The 26,870-nt window shown below is 35.8% G+C and overlaps 1 protein-coding gene across 1 annotated transcript in view; it reads left to right on the top strand.

Moving 5' to 3' along the window:
* Nucleotides 1-24,522, top strand: part of ADGRG2 (adhesion G protein-coupled receptor G2) — a 46,306-nt gene extending 21,784 nt beyond the window's left edge. The window contains exons 5-27 of the mRNA XM_066313935.1: nucleotides 794-826; nucleotides 1,735-1,776; nucleotides 3,727-3,774; nucleotides 4,350-4,417; nucleotides 5,999-6,072; nucleotides 6,886-6,925; nucleotides 7,039-7,073; nucleotides 8,385-8,467; nucleotides 9,098-9,158; nucleotides 9,649-10,334; nucleotides 11,947-12,145; nucleotides 12,472-12,628; nucleotides 14,636-14,785; nucleotides 15,006-15,128; nucleotides 16,274-16,319; nucleotides 16,411-16,514; nucleotides 17,097-17,221; nucleotides 17,985-18,253; nucleotides 18,940-19,039; nucleotides 19,361-19,635; nucleotides 21,147-21,248; nucleotides 21,980-22,132; nucleotides 24,172-24,522. Coding sequence (XP_066170032.1) covers nucleotides 794-826; nucleotides 1,735-1,776; nucleotides 3,727-3,774; nucleotides 4,350-4,417; nucleotides 5,999-6,072; nucleotides 6,886-6,925; nucleotides 7,039-7,073; nucleotides 8,385-8,467; nucleotides 9,098-9,158; nucleotides 9,649-10,334; nucleotides 11,947-12,145; nucleotides 12,472-12,628; nucleotides 14,636-14,785; nucleotides 15,006-15,128; nucleotides 16,274-16,319; nucleotides 16,411-16,514; nucleotides 17,097-17,221; nucleotides 17,985-18,253; nucleotides 18,940-19,039; nucleotides 19,361-19,635; nucleotides 21,147-21,248; nucleotides 21,980-22,132; nucleotides 24,172-24,356 — 3,158 coding nt within the window. The 3' untranslated portion in view covers nucleotides 24,357-24,522. The remainder of the gene's footprint in view (nucleotides 1-793; nucleotides 827-1,734; nucleotides 1,777-3,726; nucleotides 3,775-4,349; nucleotides 4,418-5,998; nucleotides 6,073-6,885; nucleotides 6,926-7,038; nucleotides 7,074-8,384; nucleotides 8,468-9,097; nucleotides 9,159-9,648; nucleotides 10,335-11,946; nucleotides 12,146-12,471; nucleotides 12,629-14,635; nucleotides 14,786-15,005; nucleotides 15,129-16,273; nucleotides 16,320-16,410; nucleotides 16,515-17,096; nucleotides 17,222-17,984; nucleotides 18,254-18,939; nucleotides 19,040-19,360; nucleotides 19,636-21,146; nucleotides 21,249-21,979; nucleotides 22,133-24,171) is intronic.
* Nucleotides 24,523-26,870: the final 2,348 nt, after the last annotated feature.

Raw genomic sequence — 26,870 nt, 5'->3', positions numbered from 1 at the left:
CTGCTCTGGAACACTTAAAAAAAGTCACTAAATTGTCATATTGCAGCGAAACAAAGTGCCTTTCTAACCACTTTGTTTTCCTGTGCTGACACCTAAAATATTCTTACTGAGCACAGCCCTTTAAATTGTCTTAATTTATTTTTTCCCCGTTTGATGTAGTTGAAAAACACTTTGCATTGTTACTCTATTTTTTTTAATATATGGTTATTGACAAAACCAACTTTTTTGAGAGACAGTTTGCCAAGCTTAGTGTGTCATATGTGATTATGAATATTTGAGTCCATGCAGAAAAAGGTCCTTGGGGTTAAGCAGTTATTGTAGTTGGATATGCAAAAATTCATCTACATCTCCTGAAAGAATGAAACCAGCAAAAAAGAACTTATCTGAGGAAAATTTCATTCCCAGCTGGTCGTATCCAGATACTCAGATTTTTGAAATAATGTGAAAGTTATTTCAATTATTAGTATTGAAATAATGTGATCACTCCTAACAAGCTTTGCAGCTGTTCTTAAAATGAAATTTAGAAAATTAATATTCAGTTTCTGTGTAAAATCTTGCAGGCTTGATACTTTTTCCCAAAATTCACAGAAGTAAAATACTTTATTTATATAATTTTTACTTCTTTTATATTTTCCCCCTAGGATTCTCTGTTGTTGCTTTTATCACCTATTCTATTAATTCTTCAGGCAAGATGTTATTAATGTTTCTCTTATCTAGATTTTGCTGGCTTTAAACTTTTGGACTTTTTTTTTTATTTTTATAAATTTTACTGTTATGAATTTTTCTATTTCAGATATGTCTTCAGAGGAGACTACACAAAGTACAGGTGAGAATTTGCATGAAGAGAGTGAGGTTTCAAGGGAGATGTTGGTTGCATTCATGTTTGCTGCTTTTTTGTTGTCTTTTTTAGTAACTAGGATATGTTTATTCCAAGTTATTTTCTTACATGGTTTTAAAATTTGTATTTATCTGCAATTAGTATTCTAAGTCTGCATGATTAGGGCTCTGAGGTGCAGTTAACTGAGCTGTAAACATTTCATTTTTATTCAAAATATTGTATTGCTTTCCAAAACCCAAACAGGGCAGATATATTTTTTAGGAACTATGTAGGGGGTTTTGTATATAGAATGTTTTCTTATGCTTTCTGAAACTATTTAAACTATTTTACAGAACTAAAATGTACACCTCATTCCTTGAAGACACTTACATATGTTCTTGCAAGGAGTTGTCAAATAGGATTAGAAATGACTCAATCAGAAGAACTTGTTACCCCTTCTCCTTTCCTGATTTTCCTATTTGAAACAAGGAGTAGGTTCATTTCATATCAGTATAGATCCCTCCTTGTCTGTATAGGAGCTGGACATCCTGCAGTTCTTCATTGTTGATTGAAAACCACATTTTTAGGACAGGATTCCTCCTATGCTGAAGTGCCCATGTAGAATAGGATAAATAGGAAGCACCACTTTCTCCTCTGAACAATAAGGAGCCAGGAGTCTCTGGCCCACGTGGGTATACAAACATAAAATTGGATGGATCTTACTCCAGTTTCTGCCTTTGCATTTCCCACACTGCAAGTAACTTCATTTTCTTATAAATTGTCAGGTGTTTACACTTTTCCTGGAAAGACAGTCTGAAGTAGAAATAAGAATTTATTTTTGTGACATGTATTTCATGTTTTTTTAAAGTTAAAATGTGAAAACTTTTGACCTTTTTTTTTTTTTTTTTTATTAACAGAAGCCCTTACAACAACTGATTATTACTCCACCATGACACCAGGTAGGATTCATCTATCACCACTGATACATTTTTGTGCAACTCAAATTTTAAGTGTGTGAGTTCAGGAATTCTGCTCCCAAATGTTTTTTAATACACTTTTTACTTGGTATTATTTTGTGTTATATTAACAGTCTGCTTTACCTTCACATTAATGTCCAGTCTAGTAGAAGGACTAATTCTGCAGTGCTTTTCTAGATGGCTGCATATAGAAGAGTTTCAGAACAGTAGGTTGCCACAAAAATGTAAGAAACACAGTCTTGGGGACCATGTTTGCTTAGAAAGAAATTTTCATGCCTTTTAGTAGATTGCAGCAAACTAAATACAGTCACTGTGTTTGACCTCAGGACAGGCCCAGTAGGCCCAGGAATAGATTGAATTTTATTTTTAAATTATCCATGTAGAATCTCAGAGCCCCATTACAATGGATTTGCCCTGAGTTAGCGCAAGTGGAAGAAAAACTGGCTTGGAGCCTTCATGACAAGGATAATTTGACTGTGTGAACATGACCTGCAGAAACATGGCAGCTGTGTTATCTGATGCCCTTGGGGGGCTGGAAGCCCTGGTGGTTTTGATTAATCTTATATCCTCGACACTGCTAATCTGTTCTGTGCATTTTGGTGGCATGCAGAGATCTTAAGACTAGGGGACACATAAATGGGTGCTCTGTAAGGAAAAAGGAGCTGCATGTTAATCCTTTGGGGCACTTTGAGATTTTCTGTTGGGTTTTTGTAAGTTGCTCTCTATGTAGTAAATAATTTTGACAATTTATTGTTATAGTGACATTTGATTATTGTTTATTAGTTACTTATGAGCATTTTATTTTTTAAGGATTGTTTTAAAAATTTTTAAAAAATATAAAAATACTTACAAGGTTTGTAACTATTTCACTGCCAACAAAAGGGAAGGCAAATTTAGCATCATAGAATTGGTAAGGTTGGAAAAGGGCTCTAAGATAATCAAGTCCAGCCATCAAATTTATTTGATTCTAAACTGCTGTCTGAATTTTTTTTTCTAGTAATTTGAATATTGCCACCAGCTTATCATCTGCAAAATCTAGTGGCTTATTTGTTGATGGTGATAAAATTAATAAAGCATCAAACTTTTACAGTCAAATGTTTGCACCACAGAGAAAGCGGAAAAAAAATCCCCTTCTCCTTTGGTAATAATGATAACAGCAGAAAAAATAGAATTCGCTTTTTTTCTGTTAATGGAGGCCAATCTATCTGGTTAAGTAAGGAAAGTTGTTTTAATGAACAAGTATAGGAGTTTTGTCTTGGATGCAAATATCTTTGCAGTGCTTTATTTTGAATGTATACAACAGAGCCATCTGTTTGAAGTACACTAATTTAGGATCAATGTTATTTCTCAGGAATGTATGTTGTATTAAAAATATGGAAAATATGGAGCAGCCAAACGCTTGCTGTAACTAAATGAAGGGATGTTGTACTAGATAAGAGTGTACACGGTTGCTGTCATCATAGCTTGAATTCCATCAGGTAGAACGGTTTTAGCTTCATGCTGTCATATGGACCCATAGTAGGATCCTCAGAAGCATATAGTATGCTGCCTAGTGATTGAATTCTGTGATAATTAAAGATGTTATCAATTCTATGCTGATTTCTGTTTCTATTTAAATTAAAAAAAAAAAAAAAGGAAGAAAAAGTAATTGAGATCACTTGCATTGTAAGTCTTCTGTCAAAATAGTTGCAGAAATTTATTCAAAATTAATTAATCAAAGGCAGCATATTTCTGAATACTAAGTCTTGGAAAATGTAATGATAAGTACTGTAGAGAGGTGAAGCCTAGACAGTTTGTCAAATACTTCCAGAATATAAATACATTTATATTTCAAACACTGGAATGATTGTAAATACATATGATAATATTGGATATAAGTTTAATTTTTTTACTCAGTAGCTGTTTGGGTTTTTTTCCCCGAAAAATTTATAGCAGGAGAAACCATCGTATGCAACGTAACACGTGCCTGTAATTATTCAGGTTAGTGGTTTTCTTTTCCCTTTTCTTAAATAAAAATCTTATCCAACTATTTTATACTCTGAGTAATGAAGCAATGTTTAGTTGCCATGTAAAAGCTAGGTCTGTAATAAATTTCCTTGTAAATTTAGGGAGATTTTATATGAATGCAAAAATACTAAAAGTGGGGAGGTTAAAAAGTGTTTAGACTCTTGTAGTTTTGATCTTTGGTTTCTCATCAAAGATGCACAATTCCAGATAAGACTTGCAAAAATACCCCAAGAAACAAGTAAGATATGGAGTTCTATTTATAGTTATGTGAAGTGCAGTTTTTCTATTTTGGGGAAAGATTAACTAGAAGGAATTTAGGGATGGCCATCAAAATGAAATATATAGAAAATAATGAAGCTATTGGACTAGTTCATTTGTTGAAATAGGTGAAAAGGTGGGAGAACAATTGCAAAAATAGATAAGCTAGTGCAAATGTTCTTATTTCCCTTGTATCAAAACACAAACCAGTAAATTTTTCAGTTCTCAAAACATTTTACATTCTGTGTTTCAGCAGTGATTTTCCTAACTTTTTTTACTATTTGTCTTAGTGTTCTATGTGGGCAAGGTTAAACTTCGGGCACATGAGGAAAGTAATGCATCACTAAATGTAGAAATAGTAAGTATTCTCTCTTTTTAAACTTTATTGTAAGGAAGGTTGAAGTGAGTTTCATTAGCTAAGCTAAAAATAAGTAACATGAGTCTTACTGTGTTTGCAGTACATGATACTGTTTGCAGTGGATCGAACAGCTCTGTTGTAAACAGCTGCTTTGCAGCTAAATTTTAAAATTACAGCTAACTAAACTTCCTACAGACCTGTATTCTCTACATAGCCACTGAGAAGAGGGGGAAGCCCTGGGTAATCTCAAAAATTTACAATTAGGCACATAGGATCTTCCTTTGGAGATTAATTTAGGCACTCGCCGTTGGAAGATCAACATCATTAGATGGGAACTATTTGGGCATAATTAAGTTGGATTATATCCTGGAATAATTCATGTTGAGATTCTCATAAATAGGTCTATGCTTTTTTGTGTAATTTTTTGATTATGCTTTTGCATGATCATTCTGTGTTCTTTGGCTTGTGGTTACTGAGTTATTAATTTTGCAGTAGGCTTATGTGACATGAGTGTGTCCATTTACAGAACACAAGAGAGGTTTAGGAGGACAGTATCATGCATGGCAAGGACCATATAGATGATCCAGTACCAAGATAATACTATGAGGATGAGAATGTTTAATTGTTACAGATGGATACTGAAGGGAGGAAAAAAGAAGGACCTTGTATCTTTATCCTACACATCCTTGTCAGTCCTCAGCCTGAGATTTCACATGGCAGTCCCTGAAAGCATGAGAGTAGTCAGCAGAGTAACCACAGAGAAGAGCTATGACACAGCTACACATGGGGCATGGAGTTTGGTCAGGGATATGCCCCTGGCAAAAGCCACATCTATGTTCTGTTGTTTCAGTAGTAATAATGCCTACTGAAACTGTCCTAGCATGGTAATGTTACACCTACAGCTTCTGGAAAAAACATTTTCTGTCTCTTGAAACTCTTTTGCTTTTCACAAGAGTATTTCTTAGGGGAAGTCAATACCATATATACTTGATGATATTTTTCCTCATGGCCTTTGCTGCTTGCACAAAATGTAAAAATAACTAATAAGGCTGGTAACTAGAAGACAATAAGAGTGCGTATGTAGAAAGTGTTCTTAGATAAACTCAGTGTTCCCAGACCCTAATGCTAGATCATACTTATATAGCTCAGTTCTGTCATGTCTTTCACTACAGTTCTTGACTTCTCACTGCCAGTATTCTGCCATGTATATTTATGTTATTTATGGAGCTTGTCCCATAGTTGCACTTAGAGTTAAAACATTCATTCAGTGTCTGGACTAAGCTGTCTTTGTTGCAAACTAAGCCAAATTCTTCTTTCTCCAGCATAAGACATGTTGAGTTCACTGTCCTTTTGCCCCTCTCTTCCACAATGATTTTGGGGTTTGGTCTATACTAGATCAACAGTTCCTTCCATACATTGTGGCAACTATGTCGTGGTAAATACTTGTTGTGGTGTATTTATGAGAAAATGTGCTTCTTATCTTTGACATTTCAGCCAATGAAAATGTGTAAAATGAACTATTTTCTTTAAAGGCTAAAAATTACTGGCTGTACTTAGCTGTGGGATCTTTTTTCCTAACAGATTAATAACATAACCACCCACCATCAAGTCAAAAAGTTAATTGAAGTTCCAGCACATACCCCACAAGAACTGAGGTAAGTGATTCTGAATAAGACTTGGAATCTTTTTGATATTTGAAAAAGATAAAGTGAGACTTTCCATGTGTTGAGCAGACTTAATGTTATTCCTGAACATTAAAAATTTCACAAGTTGTGAGTTCTTGCTCTTTAACATTAAGTTCATACTGATTAGAATACTGTTAGTTAGTTTATGTACAACTGGAGTTTCTTTTTAAAAATGGTACACTAAATGTTAATTATAATTTAAGATTCAGCCTGTCTGGTAGGAAATTATTCAGCCTGTCTGGTAAAACTTTTCTAACTGCATGTTCTTCAATAAATATTCTTGAAGCCATATCTATGGTTTTATTTTGATGTAGTTTTTTCTTTCCCAGTCTTTATAGGAGAGGTTTGAATGAGTGAATATTTCCCAAACTTGCTGTGAAACTCAAAAAGATGTGGTTGGCCAAAAAATCTTGTTTGTAGAAGAAGTCTGTATTTCTTACTCATTCTATTTCTGTGGCTTTGAGTACAAATTTAGAATTCTATTCCAAGTATTGCTTGGCAAAATGCAACATTAAGATTTATCTTTTGCTCTTTTAAATAACATTTACAATGGGGTTGATGTTCAGATGTGATGACAGAGGTTTAAATTTAGGTTGTGTAGTGAGTCAGCTCTTCAAATGCTTAATGCTGTGAAAAGTAGTTTTACAGTATTAAAACTGGCCTGACTTGAAAAAATCAATGATTAACTGGAAAAATATTTGTTCTCTGTGATTTTTTAATTAAATTGTTGTTTTTAAAAACGTAACTAAAAATCTTATGTAACAGTAATACTGTATTTTAAAGCATTTCAGAGTTCAACAAAACCTTGCGAGCAGTGAGTGAGGTAAGATTACTGATTGTTGTTACTGTTTGGAAGACTTTCTTCCAACTTGCTTGTAATAAAGCATCATTCCTGATTTCTCCTTATGAACCAATTTTTTCTATTTTCATTTACAGTCCTCTGTTATGGAATGCAGTGCAGAAAACCAGAGGTTTGTTTTTAAATTTTTAAAGACAAAGTATTTAAAAGCTCATACATGTATTGTCTTGTGAAGTATGCATGGCTCTGTAATAGAAGAAAAAGACAAACTCTCTAGGAAGTTCTGAAGTTCAAGAAACAGGCTGGAGAAATATATAGGTTAACAAAAAAATCTGAGTATTGTCCTGGCATTAGTGATTTTGAAAAAAAAAACCTTCTAGAGTTTGTTGGTTTCGTTTAACCCAAATGTATTGCTTCTCATTAGTCTTAGGCTGAAGCCCAGGTTCTCTGCCATATTCCTTCTGCATCTTGGTATTACCTGAGTTATGTAACTGGTAGCACCAGAATTCCAGAACTTACGATGCAGTGCAATCTTTATGAGGGATTTGCTTGAGTCATCCCAAGTTGTTGTTCAGCTTGGGAAACCAACCATCCTTCAGGGTAGGGGGACCCTGAGGAAGTAGCCAGTTCAGAGTCTGGAAACCATGGATTATCAGAATGGCAAAGCTCCTCCAGAGAGGTGCTCCTGGAAACCCTGAAACATTGATGATGTCTCTCAGTTTAGATGCTACTCACCATTAAATTGTCCTTTGAAATGATCAGCTTGGAAACACTGTATTGTAAACTTCAGTTTCCCAAATGCTTGAATCTGGATTTTCTTTCTGGATTAGGATGAAAGAAAAGTCCTAAACACTCAAATAAAATAGACAGAAAGTAGTCAGACAGATCACACCTTCATGTATACTGGCAGTCACTAGGGTAATCTTTTCATTCTTATGAGCTGGAAAGAAACTTTTTCATTCATCTCTATGTTTGCATTTGCTGAATATGAAATTTTTTTGCTGGAGGTTCCCTAGTTTAGGCAGGGCTTCAAGTTCTCGAACTGTATTCGTAAAGATGGAGTTACAGGCTTGAATGGGTCACTCAAGTTCTCTCTTCAAGAGAGAATGTTGGCTTCCCCAGGTGATGGAGGCTCCATAAACACTGGCATATTTACACTAACAGTGGAGATTGCATTATTATCCTTACAAAATTACCAACTCTTTAATGACTAACATTGATCAGGGAGAACCCCATTTAAGAATTGACATAGTAAAGATAAGGAACAATAAGTGCCACAAACTGATGCTTCTAATCAACCTGGCATAATGGTTTACATGCATTAAAAATATGCCCAAATCTGACAGAGCCCAGGAAGAATGTGCTTTCACACTTAACAGTTGTGTTAATGTGCTTTCTTTTAGCATTTGACGTTAGTTCCATGTGTTATAAAGATGCAGCAGCTCTGTTTCTTGAGTCTTAAGCTTTTTTCTTCTCGTTACAGTACACGCTGCAATTTCATAATGAAGCTGGCTGAGAGAAAGAATATAAGCACTTTAACAGAAAAAGCAAAAATAATTCAACTTGGTAAGTTATGCTTTAAACACAGTCTCATCATAATTTTATGTCTTTACATGTGGTCTTCAAGTAGGTAGAAAGACAAGATAGTTGCTTTTAGATCAAAATATTTTCAGTTTTGAGCAATATAAATACATAAAAATGCAGCCTTCTGATTTTCGGGGATGTATGTGATAGAAATAACTTTTTAAAACATTTTGGTATAAAATTGCCAGCTACCTAATAGAGCACACTTTTGAAGGACTAGGTGTAAAATAAGTCTTGCTGAAATGATAATCTGAATTGAAAGGGTTGTTAAGCAGCCAAGCTTTCCTAGTGACATTGTGTCAGGATGGAGTACTAGCTCATACCATTTGTCTCTGTTTCCAAAGCTGTAGTGTTGCATTTTGGTTTGTTAAAAATTAAAAAAACAAAACCAGAAATCCGAACTTGTCAGGCATTGAACAATAATCTGGGGGTATGGCAATATTCTGACTGGTCAAGAGTTACTTTGTTTTGCAAAACTAATTTGAGAACAAACTTCAAAATAAATTATGCACATTTACTGTTGTTTAAAGACATAATACACATGATTAAATATTCTACTTAATGGTATTAGCAGTTGCTATGCTAAAGGATAACGCTTTTTTGTCATCTCAGATCGATGCTGCTGTTCATCACTGAAGTATTGTTCCTTGACTGCTGAAGAATTACAAATGTAGTAAGTATAAATACAAAATTTGACTTGCTTATTTCCTGAATTTCTTAATACTTGACTGGAGTCAACTTCCATCCTTCAGTGTAATAGCCACAAAGGACTCCACAGGAAAAAGCTGACAGGCATTTTCCTATGTAGTTCCCTCCTCTTTGCTCCCTCTTTCCCTTCCCTCCCTTCCTATCCATTTTTTTTTTCATTTTTTCCATGATGCATCTAGCTTTTGTGTTCAACAAGAGCTCACCTTCAGAACAGGAAGCAAAGGCATTTGTAGTATTTGTTTATGGACTTGCTAGTTAACAGCTACAGTAAAATAGAATGTAAGAACTGCCTAAATATTACAGCATGAAACATGGAATCTGATTGATTTTAAAATATACATTATTAGTAGTATGTCCATATAAATTACATGTATTCCTCTATTATAATTTGTTTTCTTTAAAATAGAAGAAATGTTAAACTTAACATGGATTTTTGTACCTTTTTTCTTTTGCAGTTCTATACAAGTGCCACCTCATCTTATATGGGTTCCTTCCTCTCATTCTCCTCTCCCTAAAAAGACTTTTCTTGAATCTAATCCCTTTATTACCCCCACTGTACTTTCTGCTAAACAAACCCCCACAATCAGACCACTGATCTCACCATTAACAGAAATTTATTTTTCTGGAACTCTTTCCACATCTTCCCTTACAAACCCTCCCTCTGAAAATTCTATGCCTTCCACCAGTGTTACCACTACACATTCCTCTTCAGAGTCTGTTGCTCAACCTACCATGCCAACTTTTTCTTCCATAACTTCCAATAAATCCATCACTGTTCCCATACCTGCTACAAAATCTGTCACTAATGCTGCGCTTTTAATTAAATCTGATGCTTCACACCTTGACAAGGCTTCTACCATACTTTCTCCTTCTGTAGGTTTCACTAAACATTCTTCACTTCCTTCTTCTGAGCCTCACAAACTTCCAATTGTAAATCGCCACTTTGAGGCTATCACCAAATCTGTTGCACAAATTCCCCCTGCTGCAAGCCAACCTATAGCTGGTCTCAAAAATGTTAGTACAGTACCTATTGTTCCCCTTACACCTTTCACAATATCTTTGACCCCTACTGTTAGTCCTGTCAACCGTTCTGTCTCAGCTTCTCGTCCTCATTCTACTGCTGATGGCCATGGGACCCCAGGTAAATATAACAAGTAAATAATTTGTTTTGCTTGAATTCCATATACTGAATTTGCTTTTAAACTTAATTAAACAATGTGATATATATGAGAGATGACCTTACAATTATTGTGAATTACTTTGGATGGGAATGTTGATCTGCTGGAGGGTAAGAAGGTTCTACAGAGGGATCTGGACAGGCTGGATCTGTGGACCAAGGCCAACTGTATGAGAGGCTCAACACAGCCAAGTGCTGGGTCCTGCACTTGGGTCACAGCAACCCTAGGGAACAGTTCAGGCTTAGGGAACAGTTCAGGCTTAGGGAATAGTGTCTGAAAGCTGCCTGAAGGAAAAGGACCTGGTAGTGCTGGCTGACAGTAGCCTAACATGAGCCAGGGCGTGCCCAGGTGGCCAAGAAGGCCCATGGCATCCTGGCCTGGATCAGCAATAGTGTGGCCAGCAGGACCAGGGCAGTGACTGTCCCCTGTACTCAGCAATGGTGAGGCCACGTCTCACACCTCGTGTCCATTTCTGGACCCCTCACTTCAAGGAAGACATTGAGATGCTGGAGTGAGTCCAGAGAAGGGCAATGGAACTGGGGAAGGGTCTGGAGAAGAGGAGTCTCAGGGGTGACCTTATCATTCTGTACGACTCCCCAAAAGGAGATTGTAGCCAGATGGGGGTTGGGCTCTTTTCCCAGGCAGCCAGTGACAGGATAGGAGTGAATGGCCACAAGCTGTGCCAGGGAGGTTTGTTGGACATCAGAATTTCTTGTCTGAAAGGGTTTTTAAGGATTGGAATGGGCTGCCCAGGGATGTGGTGGAGTCACCATCTCTGGAGATGTTCAAGGAATGACTGGACATGGCACTCAGCGCTCTCATCTAGTTTATAAGGCGGTATTTAGTCAAAGGCTGAACTTGATGATCTTAGAGCTTTTCCAGCCTAAATGATTTCGTGATTCTGAGTGAAAACCCTGAGACAACTTTCAGTTGATGTGCATGTATTTTAAAATACATTCTGATGCCTTTGGACATGGTGGGTGACACCTCACCTACACCAATGTTTGTAACTGTCCTAGGTAGATACAGTGCTCAATCCCCATTAGAAAAAATGTCTTTTGGACAGAAAAAATCAGTCAGACAACAAGGTAGATTTTTTTAAAAACTAACCTAATATTTAAAATATTGCACAGTAATTGTTGGATCATCCTTAAAATATCGTTACTGACTCGGAATATTCTTAGTGGCTAGGTATTTTCTTATGAAACTTGTACACATCTTGACAAGCTTCTTTTCAGATTTCTGACACTGTGTTGATTTTACTCTATATTCAGGCATTCAGTGGCTAAAAATTCAAAATAATAGGTTGTTATTAATATTAATGGTCTGATGTGAGGAACTTTGAAATCAGTAAAACGTGAAATTAATGTTTGGAGTTTGAAACCTTGCTTTATGTTTTCATGAGACTTAAATTACCACTTTGCAAAGTAGCTGATAGGGAGGAATTACATAACTTGTTGAGAAACCTTCTGAGTAGTGATACAAGTTTTTAATCAAGAAAGCTGTTTAATTTTTCTGCTTTTCCAAGCTTACATCATTTGTTGAACACAATGTTTAACTTTTCATTTGTCACAGGAAAAACCCTTTCAGCTACCACAAATATAACTTCTGTACACACCACCATTAGTATTGCCACAGCTGAGCAAATTGTGTCCAAAATAGAAAAAGATTTAGCAGCTGGAAAAATAGAGCCAAAAGATGTAGAAAGGATGGTTAGTGAGGTGAGCAGTATCCTCACTGCCTCTCAGCCATTACCACCACGAATTTCTAACAGGTAGGTCATTTCAGCAATTGATTACTGAAGTGTTGTGTTTACTGTCTTGATAAATTTGCTTCAGCAAATTTCACTTTCTTATAATCATAATCCAGAAGAATATTACTTGTTCTTTAATGTAGTTATTCAGAATGGAAGGACTGTCATTTTAATGTTATCAGCTCTACTATAATATAATGCCATGGAAAACATTTGGGGTTTTTTTTGTTGACACCATAATAAGTGAGCATTTTGCTCTAGACTTGGATTATTGCTTCATAACCATAACTTGCTTGACCTTATGGATGTATGTGCTTGGTAACACTAAATATACTTTTTCTTAACAGAATTATAAAACTGGTGGACTGTATTGGCTTAAAACTAAACTTAACAACATCAGCTGCCGAATTTCTCTCCCCTTCCTTGGCTCTGGCAGTTGTCAAAACCAACAGATTCCGCTCTGGTGAAATGTCTTTTGCTGTCCGGGACTCTGCTGATCTTCAGGTTACAAAATACTTAAAATGCCTACAAATTGCCAAACATTTATTTTTTAGTGTTTATGGTTTTCTATTTATAGGAATGTGAGTTTGTTCTTTATGTTAGTTTTAGGATCTTTACTTCATGTTAGTTTCAGACTTTTCTTTAAGTCGTCCATGGTTTTTCCTTTAATATTCAACTGTGTAAATAGGAGAACTGATTTGGCAGAAACTGCCAGAACTAATAAGCTGTTGGAGAGGGTACAGCTAGAACATCAGAATGGACAAAGTGTTTGGCAGAATAACTTTGCCTCAAGCCCCCTGAATTATGAATCATTTATTCAACCACCATGACGGTGCTGAAATTTGTCAAGGAGTTTTGCCAGATAGCATCATCTGTTAGAAGGAAATAATCGTAGAGGGTTCCAGGAAAGAACTATTATGTATTTTGCTTGGATAATGATGGTCAGCCATTTGTCACTAATGGCATCTCACCAAGAAAGAAGTGCTTAGAAAGTTTGGTTGGATCCCCTTTATCTCATTCAAAACCTCCCTCCTGACAGAGAAAATAATGGACAATACCAGCCTTGGAGGCTTAAGTAAAGAGAGATGGGAAGTTTTGGACCAATTTTGACACATTCTGCCTCCTCAGAGAAGAAAATAGCTTAATGTATCGTAAGCCATACATAGTACTGGAACTTTTCTGTGTTAGTGAAAATTATATAAATGTTTAACATTTGAATTCTTTCTATTTCTTAGCAACATATAGTGCATGAATGTGAGATGACTAGGAGATGGTAGTGCTGGCATACAGATATTTGCTGAGGAATGTTTTTTTTATTTCATGGCACTGGCAATGAAACACAGAAAATTTTCAATAAGTATTATCTCCTTCAAACTAGAGCAACAGGACTGCTTTTGTGGAATGATTCAGGATTTCTTTTATGGCTGTCACACCAATAATCTCCAAAGTGGGGTTAGAGTACCCCAGGGTGTGCATGTGACAGTCCATTGCAGTGTGAGAAAATGTTATTTATATGATTAATAAATAAAAATACATTTTTAGAAGTAATTTTTAATTTCCTTAATTTTAAAAATATTTTATAACTTGCATAATATGTTAGTAGACTCATTCATACATGTAACTTATGGATAGGTATATATTGGGATTCATGCTCAAAAACTTTTAGAGGATGCATGATCAAAAACATTTGGAGTGCACTGGTCTAAACAGATGAGTTAAACCACAATGTTAGGGCACTTTGGGGAGTTCACACTGTTATTCTTATTACAGCCATTCTTTCAATACTCCGATAATTTCTTTCTGCAGCACTACTAATGTTTCACATCGCCCAGGAACTCTGAGGTGATGATATTTGTATGTAGAGGACTAATTGTTGTAATGTATGACAGGAATGTTGAGAGATTTTGTACTAAACAAAGCTCCCTGGCCTGTAAGCACAGCACATAAAATGGGTGAAAGTTCAGATCCCTTTTTGTACAATATTAGATCACTAAGCTCTTGAGGTAGCTACCTGAGTTGTAGCTTATCCAGTTTTTGTAATTTTTGCTAGATGATCGAAAAGTTCTTATCTAAGAACATAAATTTAACCTACTGAACTTAAAAATGTATTGACAAATAGTGGCTATTTACAGTTTCTCTGAATTCTGACATACTTCCTACAGGGCATAAATTTTTTTTGCCTGTTCAGGCTTTCATGCTGTGAAATGTTGATCTCTCTACACAGTTACAGTTACATAGAGCTACCTGGGTTTTTGCTCCTCACCTTTTCCAAATCAATACATAACACACAGTGGTGTGGTGTGTCCCTGTAGGGAACTGGTTATAGCCGGATTATTTTCAGTGGTAGGCAGGACTGTATTTATGCACTGGAGCAGGAGAGGAATGAGAGCAGCAGTTCGTTTGTGACAGGAATTGAAGAGATATTTATTTTGAATTTTTAAACTGAAAAGAAGACGTAATTTATTTATTTCAAGACTGAAACAAAGCATAATCCTGGTGTTTATTTTTCAGATCTCTCTAGGAGTTCAGCCAATTCACAATTTCAATAATCTTGGATCAATTACACTTCCTTCATCATTGCTGAAAAATGTACCCACTGAAGAGTTGGACTTGGCTTCTAGAATTATATTCAACTTCTTTAAAAAGACCACTGTGTTCCAGGTATTTTTTGTCCCACTGTTCATAAGGATTTTAAATTCAAGCTTGGAGCAAAATATGAATGGATTTTTTTCCCCACAAAACACATTTTAAAACTTCTGACTTAAAAAGTGTTTTTTTTTGTCCAGTGCATGCTCCATATAGTAAATGAGCTTGTGGGTGCTGTACTCTAGTATTGTTTTATTTAGGATTTTAAAATCTGGCACTTTTTTTGTTATTCCAGGATCCATCCTTGAAAAATGCATCTTTAATCAGCAGTGTTATATCATCCAGTGTTGCTAACCTCACAATTAGCAACTTAGTGGCAAATGTTACTGTGATTTTGCAGAATATCAAGCCTAATCAGGTAAAATTCACATTTTGGCAGACTTAAAGTACAGTTTTGTTGCCTCTACTGAAGTTGTTGTGGAAATTTTTTACTAAGAATACAGGTCAGCTTGTTCTGCTTTACTAGTGTGGACATTTCACCTCCACCCAGACATTAAGAAACACACCAGTTTGCTTATTTACCACTGGTATAAATTTTGTTTCTCAAGTAGTGTAAGGTAATTTTGCTTTATCACAGATTCATCCAGCTTTTATCTTTCTTACTTACCCTTGTGTTTTATTCTACAAAGAATAAAAACTCTTAAAGGGATGACTGACAGTATGGGTTGTTATGGTAGATGCTGCAGTTACGACTTTTGTGGGTGTTGCATGGCCAGAAAATAATGTAAGTCTTTCCTTAGGGGAACTGAAACACAGGATTGTGCCATCTGGAAGTATAAGGATTCTTAAACACCATCTCTTTCTGAAATGAGCATCAAGGATTAAAGTCTTCTATCTCAAATCTTAAGAGAGTTTAAGATACTGAATAATTATAAACTGAGAAATTTAGGGATTCCACTAATGCACCTGGAGCTTTTTTCAGGACCTGGCTTGGTGGCCAGCTTGTTTTGACATAATAATAAGTTTTGAGATACAACTCAAGAAGAGTTAGAAGTATTAGTATTTATAGCAATATAGTGCATTGCTGCTGGTGTTTATAGAATTTGCATGTGTGTGAGGAAATCTATGTGTAAATGTTTAACATTGTGATGGTAGGAAGCGATCAAATATTTGCAAATGAAAAGATTTTTCCTTTTCTGTGTGGTCATGACTTCAAAAGTTACAAAGTCTGGAAGGAGGAGAAATCCCAAGAATTTGTATGGTGTGCGGGGAGACATTGAAAGAGCATTCCAAAGGTTCCAGGAACAGAATCTTTGCATAAGCACAAGAGCTAGATCCTGTCTGGTGTATTCAAATTTGTTCAGCATATTTTTGCATGCAATTTGCAGTATTAGCCTTTTTATGCACCTAAATTAATTTTGTGTTCACGTAGAATAGGCATATTTGCTGTATACAGTATTTATTCTTGCCTGAATTTTTTAGATCATTCATAAATCATTTGATCTTAAACTCACAGTTTAGTAAGTGTTGTTTTGTTTTGTTTTTCTTTTTACTCCTAAACAGGATAATTCAACTGTTAGATGTGTTTTTTGGGACTTTAATAAAAATGGTAAGTACTTGAGATCACCCAAGATGCTATGTTAATTCATGTTAATATAAATGAAGCCTTTTATGAATAACAAAGCTGCTTTTTTTGACAGGTGGACATGGAGGCTGGTCATACGAAGGTTGCATGGTTAAGGAAATTAGAGTAAATGAAACAGTCTGTTCATGCAACCATCTCACAAGTTTTGCGGTTTTGATGGTAATTATTTTAAAAATTATGCAATCTTCCCCTTGTTCAGGAACACATTTAACTTTGAGTTGTCTTAAGCAAGTGAAGACCCAATAACACAACCTAATAAATAATACTCAGGTTCTGTTTGCTTTAGTGTTAGTACAGATAGCCATACAATTAGTCAAATGCTAAAACTCCTTATTGAATGGGAGTCCATGGGTTCCACTGGAGGAAAAAAAAATCTTTAAATGCAGCTTTTACATTTAGGCAGCTAGTTATACTCTAGGAAATAAAATGTAGAAAATCAAATTTAAAGCAGTTTTTTAATCAAATGGGTTTTCACAATTAGAGTCATAGAATTATAAAATAGTATCTCAAGTTGGAAGGACCCATAAGGATCATGGTTCCCAGGTCCCTGCTCTTTACAAGACTGGATTGGCTTTTTTTTTCATCTTAATTTTTATAAAGAGCCATCATACAAAGAATGGAGTCCTTCTTTTTGATTATAAGTGTAGAGGGAAAGGTGCATTTTGGGTTTTTTTGGTGTTTTTTTAATCTTTTTCCATTAAATAAACCTGTTCTCTGAAAATAACTTCTACTTCTGTTTAGGACTTGTATGGAAATACGCCTTTGAATCCCAAACAAGAATTGGTACTGACTTTTATATCATATATAGGCTGTGGCCTCTCTGCAATTTTTCTTTCTGTTACTCTTGTGACCTACATAGCCTTTGAGTAAGTACCTATTCAGCTGAGCTCCCATTATTCTTCAACTGTGATTGATTATAGTCTTTACTGAGAAGTCCTTTTCAATAGTTATGGATTCTGTTTCCACTAATAATGAGCAGATTTGGCCAATTCAGCAGGAAGGTGTTGATTCAGTCTTCAAAAATGTTGATCTTATGAACAAGTAAATTACCATGTGGCTCTAGGCAGTAAGAAGTGAAGAGGTAGCACTCTGAAGTATTTTATAATGGATTATCATAATAGAAATGTTAAGGAATGCATTTAAGATACAACATACAAAAAAGCAGTATAGAATTTTAACATTTTCAAAAGCATTTGTAATCTTTCTTTATTCTCTCATTATTCTAAGACTGGGACTTGTCTCTATCAAGGCTTTAGACACCCAGTCAAAAGCTTGTTCTAGTTTAGCAATAAAGAACAGACACATTTTGGGTTTCGGTAGCAATGTAACAAGAAATCCAACATACAGTGTAAAAAAACAACCCAAAAATGTGGTACTAAATGCTTCCAAGTTATTGTTTGTATTTATCTAGCCTTTTCTAAAAAACTTTATATGTACAGATGGTTAATTTGGAAGTATGTTGTAAATTATTTTCTCCATTTATAAATGCAACACATGATCATTGTATATGAATGAAAATGTAAAAGTCTTTTTTCTTGGCATTTGTGAATGCCAAGGACTGCAAGAGAAGAAGTAAGCCGGGGATCCACAGACAGCTGATGCCGTCTCACAAATTTGCTTTTTTCTTAGGAAAATCCGGAGAGATTACCCCTCCAAAATACTTATTCAGCTGTGTGCTGCATTACTTCTACTCAACTTAGTTTTTCTCCTTGACTCATGGATTGCGCTGTATGATTCACGAGGCCTGTGCATTGCAGTTGCAGTATTTCTTCACTATTTCCTCTTGGTTTCCTTCACCTGGATGGGCCTGGAGGCTTTCCACATGTATCTGGCCCTTGTGAAAGTCTTTAACACCTATGTTCGGAAATACATTCTTAAATTTTGTGCTGTTGGCTGGGGTACGTACTTTTTTTCCTTTTTTTATGCTAAGTAGATAATTCCTCTTGTCAAGTAGTTCTGTGAATGTGACACAGGTCAAAAAGGAAAATTAGGGAATCATTAAGTGTTATAATATATGTTCCACCTTTCAGAGGCATGGAGTCTCCCCAGCTGCAGAACTGAAGTTTCTGCAATGCAAAGGGATAATAAATTTTCCTTGTGCTAGTACAATAGAAACAATTTTGAATGTCCATGCTTCCATTATTTTGAGAATGAATGCCAATAAGTATATACATTCCAGTTCTGGACTAGCACTGTTGCTGACAAAAAGCAGCAAAAACAGATCTAACTGAGTGGAGGGTGAAGAGATTCTGATTTTTATCTCCCATTAGTTTCTTAAAACCTGTGTAAGAAAGAAAATCAATTGTACTATAAGAGATATTTTGAATCAGTTTGAAGACTGATGGTATTTGTTGATTTATTCAGAAAGTTTTGGAGCTGGCTGTGGAGGACTGCTCTTGTTTCTTTGCAAGTTTTACTCCTGAGCAGTTTGAATGCTGCAGAAGTCAGCTAGTAGTCAGCAGAATTCAACAGCCAAATTTCAGAAACAAGTTGTAGATGGTGTAAAAAAATATAATAATTTCAAGTCCTTATAATACTGTCTCGGTTAAGATTTTTATGTATGTGTTTGCTCATAATCTTTTAGGGTTACCAGCAGTAGTTGTGTCCATTGTGTTGGCAGTATCACCGGATAATTATGGACTTATAACTACGGGAAAGGTTTCAGTAAATGGACCTGATGAATTGTGAGTTAATGGGAGGTTACTTTGTGGGGAGGTGAGGGTGGGAGGTGGAGGGAGGTCCTACAAATAGCTTTTTTTTTAAAGTAAAAAGGGGAAAGGCAAGGAAGCAATAGTAGTGCTTTGAAATAGTATAACTCTACAGCACCTCATGTGTTTTAGGGTTATTGCCTATATGAAAGTTCACATCCTTTGACCAAAAAAATCTCCTTTTTTAATAAAAAGGCAAAAATGGTTTGCATGTGCAACAAACTACAAGTTTGTCTCATGTTTATTTCACTTAATTTCTGTTTCTGATAATGGTTGACAGACTGTTTTTTGTTTTAGCTGCTGGATCAAAAATAGAATTGTCTTCTATATTACTGCTGTGGGATACTTTTGCCTGATATTCCTGATCAATATCAGCATGTTCATTGTTGTGCTGATCCAGCTCTGTCGTATCAAAAAGAAGAAACAACTCGGTGCTCAAAGGAAAACCAGTATCCAAGACCTTAGGAGTGTTGCTGGCCTCACATTCTTGTTGGGAATTACTTGGGGGTTTGCATTCTTCACAGTAAATGAGGTATTTACTTACCTCTTTACCATTTTCAATACTTTGCAAGGTAAGTTTGTCCTCCATGTTACAGCTCCCTATGGATAATGTAACAAATCAAACATTTTGAAATGTCGTTTTCTTGATGCAGCAATAAAAATTTACCTTTGATATGTGCAGTAACATGTTAATTATATTAGAGATAAGATGATACTGCTTTACCGTAATCTTAAATTGCAGGGTTTTTATTATAAGGTACAGAAAAACTAGATACTATTTATATAGGTACAGTATATTTATAAATATTGTCACTTAAAAAGTGTATGCAAACCAGATATCCCTGAAAGTGACTGTTTCACTAACAAAATACAGATGAATTTTGAATAGGTGGTTATTCTAAGTGTTCATGTTATAATGCAGTTAATGTAGCGAAAACTGTATTGCTCCTTCAGTTCCCCTAAGGGTTCTGGGGAGGTTTGACAAAGCAAAGGGTCATTGAGGCAGGCAAGGCTGTAACATATAAAAGTTAGTGACCCAACTCTCAAGTATGGTCTGTATAATACTTATGAACATATGGGAAGTAGATATGAAAACATAAAGTTTTGTAAAGGCCAGGGTGCTACTGGACATATCCAAAAGCAGAGTTGCTGCAAAGACTTTTATATAAACAGGAAGTATTGTAGCTGTCCACAGTGTCCTAAATAGACCTGAATTCCCCTTCTGAAGTTTGGATCCAAACTTCTGTGTAAATGGCACTTAAGATGGCTGGCTGGCTGATTTCCCAGAGACACTAAAGGAATGAAAATTGCAGTTCAGTGTTTACAGCTCTCCTCTATTTGCTGTGTTGATTTACTATTATTTACTATTCTTTCTAAGCCTAATACAGCTGTTTCCCATTGTGATTGGAAACTGTGCAAAGACTGAGTACTGTTTTCTCTTAAAGGGGGGCAAGTGTGACGAACTTTTAAGCAGGGAAAGTTAGATGCCACCCTGTGTCAGTTAGTAGTGAATGAGTAGACAAAAAACTGTCACATGGCACTGGTAGGAGATTGAATGAGCACCATCCCTTCTAGAAAATATTTGAAATTGTGGTAAAAAAATTATTATTTTAGATATGAGTTGTTCTCTCTGTAGGAGTGCTCAGAACTTTGTACCATTGGTGCTAACAGGTTAGCTGCTAATAAAAGATGTAACAGTGTCACACAGTGTGCTAAAGAACTTCATGGTCTGACAGTGTGGTATCCCACCCTCTCTTTGACATTGCTTTGAATTCTTTTCCAAGAGCATTAAATAAATTTCAATATCAACAGAATTTTCCTCTTTCTGTTTGATAGGAGGAAACTTTATGCACTTTGTGCATTTGTTTGTATTTGTTGTTTTTTCTTTTGTGTGTATGATTCCTCTAATGTATCTAAGGAAAAAGTGCTCTGCAGTGTCCAGAGTTGTTAGGTTTTTCAGCTAAGAAAGGTGTCACTATTTTTTATTAGAAATTTAAGAGACATGAAAGAAAACCAAAACATTGTTCATTAGGAAGTAGTAAAATTGAATTTTGCAACAGTCTTTTGTGTTATTGCTTTGCAGGGTTCTTCATTTTCATCTTCTATTGTGTAACAAAGGAGAATGTCCGTAAACAGTGGAGAAGGTATCTTTGTTGTGGGAAATTCAGGCTGGCTGAAAATTCTGGTAAATATTTTTTTAACTTCTGAATACTTGTATTTAGTGTTAAATTCCTGGTATTTTGTAATAATTACAAGAAAAAAAAAAAAAGGCAATTGCTCACGTTGCTATAGTTGCAGTTCTAATTTATTACCCAAGATATAGTAAACCTCCATTATGCTCTTTAAAGGTGGTAGCTGATGCAGCTCTTGCATGTTTACATGCTGTTGCCTTAAGCTGTTAACTGCTAAGAGAAGACCTCTTCCACTGCAGGGTAAAGGCATGTCTTTGCAGAAGACTTTTGGTCAGTTAGAAACGGTAAGATTTGTTCCAGCTTCTGGGTCAGCCATAGTTTTACCAGTGGCTTCCACAAAAACAAAGTGAAGCACGATTTAAACCAAAAAAGACTTTAATTACATTATGTTATTTTCTTACTAAGCAGTTGTCCTCTCCTAAAGCCATATTCTTTTTATACACTTTCACTTAGACAATCAACTGCACTTCAGTTATTTTTCTGATCTGATCTGCAGCTGTAAAGCTATGACAGTTGGCTGCTTATATTTTAGAAAGGGACAAAAGAAAAGGAACTAGATTTAAATAATTTTAAACATCAAGAGTCATTAAATTGTTAGAAGAATATAATTGTGTCTAGAATATTGCAAGAAGTGTGTAAAGCCTTGGTTTTATATCAATTCAGTTGAATTATTAACTGTATTTTTATATAGTGCTTGTATGGATTGTGTTATTTTCTGTTTTAGACTGGAGCAGAACTGCTACCAATGGTTTAAAGAAGCAGACTGTAAATCAAGGAGTATCCAGTTCTTCCAATTCTTTACAATCAAACAGTAACTCCACTAACTCTACAACACTGCTAATGAATAATGATTATTCAATCCATGCAAATGGAAATGGTAAGTATAATGCAAAATCGTATTTCTTCAGAAGTAAAATTCTCCATCTTTCCTGTTCTAATGTAGAACTGTCTTCTGCACTGCTGCTCTCTGCCCTGTTCCCAAGAACCTGAAATGCAGGTGTAATTGGCACTGCACTCAATTTCAGTTGCAATTTGCTGTGGCTTATTTGTCCGTTCAGAAAACTAGATATGAAACACCACTGAATGAATGTACTAATTAAAAACTGGTTTTTTTCCATTTAACATAATCTAGTTCTTCACACTCTTCACATTCATGCTGCTGATTTGAGCTCTCAGTAAAGACAGTCAATTTTTCAAGCAAAAATAACTTACAAATCTGTAACGTATAAAACCCTAAGTCAAGCAAAACTCAGAAGACATCACTCCTGTGTGCCTGAGGTATTTTTCCCAACTGATCAAGAGTTGAGGCTAAGACATCATGTCATAAACTAGAATGCTTATTATATAGTTGTTGAACATGCTTGGAGAGGCTGTGTTGTCCTCATTTCTTGGCCTATGCTGTCAGAAGACAGCACATAATCAACAGGATTATATCAGCAGATAACCTCTCAGATGCACAGTGTATAAGCTATGGAATTTATTTGTGGGTTAGAGGTTACTGTTCCTTTGAGTGTACTAACTGCAGATTGCAGAGAAATCACAACACTTCAGGAGATGGCATTTGCACATGCCCTGAACAGCTTTCCAAATTGAGTTTTTGTGGGTTTTTTACATTCCTTTGTAAAATCTCCCTGTTTGGACACCACATAATGTAATAATTAACATACTTTTTATCTAACGGATCAGTTGGGAACCAGAATCTGGTAACACTCACTATCATTAAATACAAAGTAAGGCAATATTTTTTGGTAGAAGAGAGAAATTTTCAGGCACAAAAGCCTGCATGTCTTGCAGGGTTCTTTTTTCCCTATTACATTATTTGCTCTGATTAAAGAAGCCATCTCTCCCTGCAATACCTGACATGCTTATACAAAGCTTCAAAAGCATTTTGACTGCTTTTCTCAACAGAAGGAAAGATAGCAGAAATGTTTTAATGAACTTGTTTGTTGTAGCAACTGAGTGAATGAGCCTGTTGTGGCTTTCTGGAAAAAGTTTTCTTATTTTGGATATTTTAGAATGAGATGCTAAATTGATAATCTAAACCCACTGAGTGATGCCAATTCTGTTGGATGTGCTCCAGTTCTGTCCTACTATATTCAACTAATCAGACCTTTCCAGTGTGAGTCTCTGTGTGTCCTGTGCCAAAAGCTTCTCAGACAAAAGCAGCTGAAAGAACTTTGATAAAACCTTGTTCCTGTGCACTTACGAACATGGATATCTTGGGTGACCCACCTCATTTCCTGTTTTATTGTCTTTTTTGAATGTTGTGAACCTCGTACCACATCCTCCATTCATATCAAGAGGGTTGTATGATACCTTGCCTGCATAATTTGACTAAATAATTCTTTTGGGTCCTTAGGATTTCCGTAAGAGGCTAAACCTATGCTTGGATAGCTCCCAGCAAAGTTCTTGGAGGCAATTCCTTACACCTAATCTTCTAAACATGGGGCAGTTGTATCTCAGAAGAGCTGGGCTAATGCCTCCAAAGGACTGCTCTTAGATAGCAACATGGGACCTTCTGATTTGCTGCATCTCATTGCTCTCCTCTCAAAGCTGGAACTTGAAAATAGCATAGCAACACCTCATTTTAAAAAGTGACCTCCAAAACAAAAAGCACTCTAAAAATCAAGACCTATGTCATAAATATACTGAGCTGTAAACATGTTATGGTTTTAGCCTCACTGCTTCTACTGAAATGCTATTACAAGTTCAGTACTGGAATATGATTAACATCTTTCAAATATCAGGATTTTACACAGGAAAAGAAATATATATACAATATTTACCAAAAATACACATTTTAAAATTTTTGCAGGGAAAAATGAGAGTGTGTGAACTCCTTACATTGACTAAAAAAGAATGAGAGGCTTGATTCTGAACTATTCTGATAGGGGATGCATTTTTTTGTTTCAACAGGCCATCTTTCCAGTGAGAAGAATGGTGTTTGTTTCAGTGTACAGAACGGTGATGTGTGTCTCCATGACTTTTCAGGCAAGCAACTTGTTTTGCAAGACAAGGATGATATTGGCAGCCAAGAAAACCAAATCTCGTTCAGAAGGACTTCAAAGAGAGGAAGCCTAAATTCTATGGAGAAAATGTGATTTCCTTTTAAACAGCACACTGTTTTACAGTGTGAAGTAGAGTTTCCTTTTAGCAGTTTTACAAAATGTGAGCAGACCAAGAACTGGTTTTATTTAATATATGGTACTGGAACTTCAAGGCAGCCGTGCAATGAATTGACAAGGACAATTATATAAAAAAAAATAACAGGAACCTACTATTTTGACAAGGTCTTGGATGTTAGATTGCAGCTGGCACACTTCCATTTTGTTTCTTCATCAGAGGGGAGTTTTTTGAGGGTTTTTTTACATTTAAACAAATTTTTTATTTAGACTTTTATCATTCCAATTAAGTTTATCTGGATATAATTCTTAGTAGTATTGTATAAATGTAGAAAGTTACAACTTGTGCATACAAACAATGTTAACTTTAAAAATGTTAGCTACACTGTCTTCATCTTTTTGTACGTTTTAGCAGCAAACTCTGCAGTGATGTACATAAGCAGAAAATATCAACCTTTAAGCATCTCAATGATACTTTTATATTTATTTCTTGTAATATAAATTTAAATATACCTATGTATAGAAAAATAACTGAGGTTTTTTTGTAACATCCGTTGTAAGTTTGCATTTTTCTTTAATTAATTAACTTCAACATAGAATGATACAAAAGTTATTTTGTCCAGCAAGTGGATCACTTACAGTGGTTTGAATATATTCACTAGATGCAGAACTGTAAATAGCAAGCACAATTGGTCTTGAACCTTTAGCTACCTTTCAGTACACCATAGAGGGATAGAAAATTGGTATAATTCAAGTAGAGTGCCATGAATGGAGTATTAAATAAAGTAGTCAGTAGGTTATTAAGTACAACTAAGTTGTGTTGGTAGCTTGAGTGAACTTATCAGTTTTTGCCATTGATTTCACCAGGGTCAGTATTTATCTTGAGTGGTGAGACACTACCATTTCTCATTTGCAATGATGAAAGTAGAGAAGTTTGGAGGGAGGGGGGGAGGCAAGTTGAAGAAAAAATAGAAATAATAAATGACAGCTGCTATATTTAGTAGCTGAGTAATTGTTTGTTTCATTGCATGGCTGCTTTTTAAGGGGCAGCTCTTGAGCTATTCTAATGAGTATTTCTGCTTGTGCTTTGGCTCTTGGTTGGCAAACCAAATACTGAGGCACTAGCTTAGTAATTGCTGAAGCAAAATTTCATTCCTCTTGTGATAATTACCTGGAAAAAATGGATTTGGGCTCTTCATGTACAACAGCTGAACAGCTGTTCCTTCTGAACGGAAATTGGCCTAAGCCCTGGTTTTACCTCTTCTGCACACACATGCAGCTGTGGCCACTGATTTCCAATTTACGTTCTTGGGCAAAAGTTGGACACTCCCGAAGCAAACTGGGGCAAACTGGTGCCAGACTGCAGAGTAGCAGGCCCTGTAAAGAGGGCTGCATGAAGCAGGTGCATGCTGAAAAGGGGGGAGCAAGGGCTTTGCTTTCCCAGTGGGGAGGGCTCAGTGGGGCACCCTGAAAACACTCTTCTCAACAAAAGGCATGAGTTACATGCCTCTTATCTTAGGGCTCTGTTGGAGTTAGCAATTGAACCTCTTCAGTACTCAAATCCCATTGTGGTTCTGTGGGTTCTTTCAGTCACTTACATCCAAGATTACTCTGACTATGCTTTGAAGGTGAGAATTTAAAGTGTTCGTTGTGTTTATCCACAGGGTTTTAGCTGCATGTTGGTAAAAGCCCATCATGGAATGCTAGTAGCTGGAATACATTTCTGTGAATGCTTTAACTATTTGGCTAATTGCCTTTGCAGTGTTTCTTGTAAATTTATTTAATGTTCTTATATTTATATTTTCAACTGTAAAAAAAGCAATAAATTTGCAGCAAGTACAACACAAACTATGTAAACTTTGTCTTTTAGATAAATGTGTCATTAATACTGGACTGTGTTACAATTCTTCAGATTACAGAATCAACAGTACATAACCTCTTGGAGAAAAAACTGACCCAGCTTTTGCATTTATTGTCTGCTACATATTTTACGTTACATGGTTCTAACAGGTCTGGATTTTAGCAAAGAAAACCCTGATGTAAGTTAGTCCAGTCAATGTCCGCCCTCTAGTCTGCTGAAGCTTTCCCACAGGAATGCTGTAAGCAAAAACACATAGCTGAGTTTGGCTTCAGTAATTAAATTCCCTATGAATACACATACTGCACTGACCTGCTTGGAGTTTTATTTTTGTTTTTATTTTTGCACACTAAAATATGTTAGGATTGTTGAAGTAGTTTTTATTTTACACATTGCTAGAGGAGTCCTTTCTGACTTTGCCACTTAATAGCACGCACATATTGTATATTGTAGTAAAAGTTTGCACTTCCACCAGCATAATATTTTTGCCCATCCTCGAACTAGCTGAAAACGTGTTTTTACATTGGTTAATGCAGTAAAATTGGTTCCAGTATCCTTTTGGTCTCTTGGATTTTGTTTAGCCAGGACACCCAGAGCTCGGGGAAAGCCGCAACACCTACCCCAGAGCACGACGT

This window comes from Sylvia atricapilla, chromosome 2 (genome assembly GCF_009819655.1).
Source record: "Sylvia atricapilla isolate bSylAtr1 chromosome 2, bSylAtr1.pri, whole genome shotgun sequence".
Taxonomy (NCBI): Eukaryota; Metazoa; Chordata; class Aves; order Passeriformes; family Sylviidae; genus Sylvia; species Sylvia atricapilla.
The sequence above is the reverse complement of the archived record's forward strand: the minus strand, read 5'-3'. Positions and strand labels throughout refer to the sequence as shown.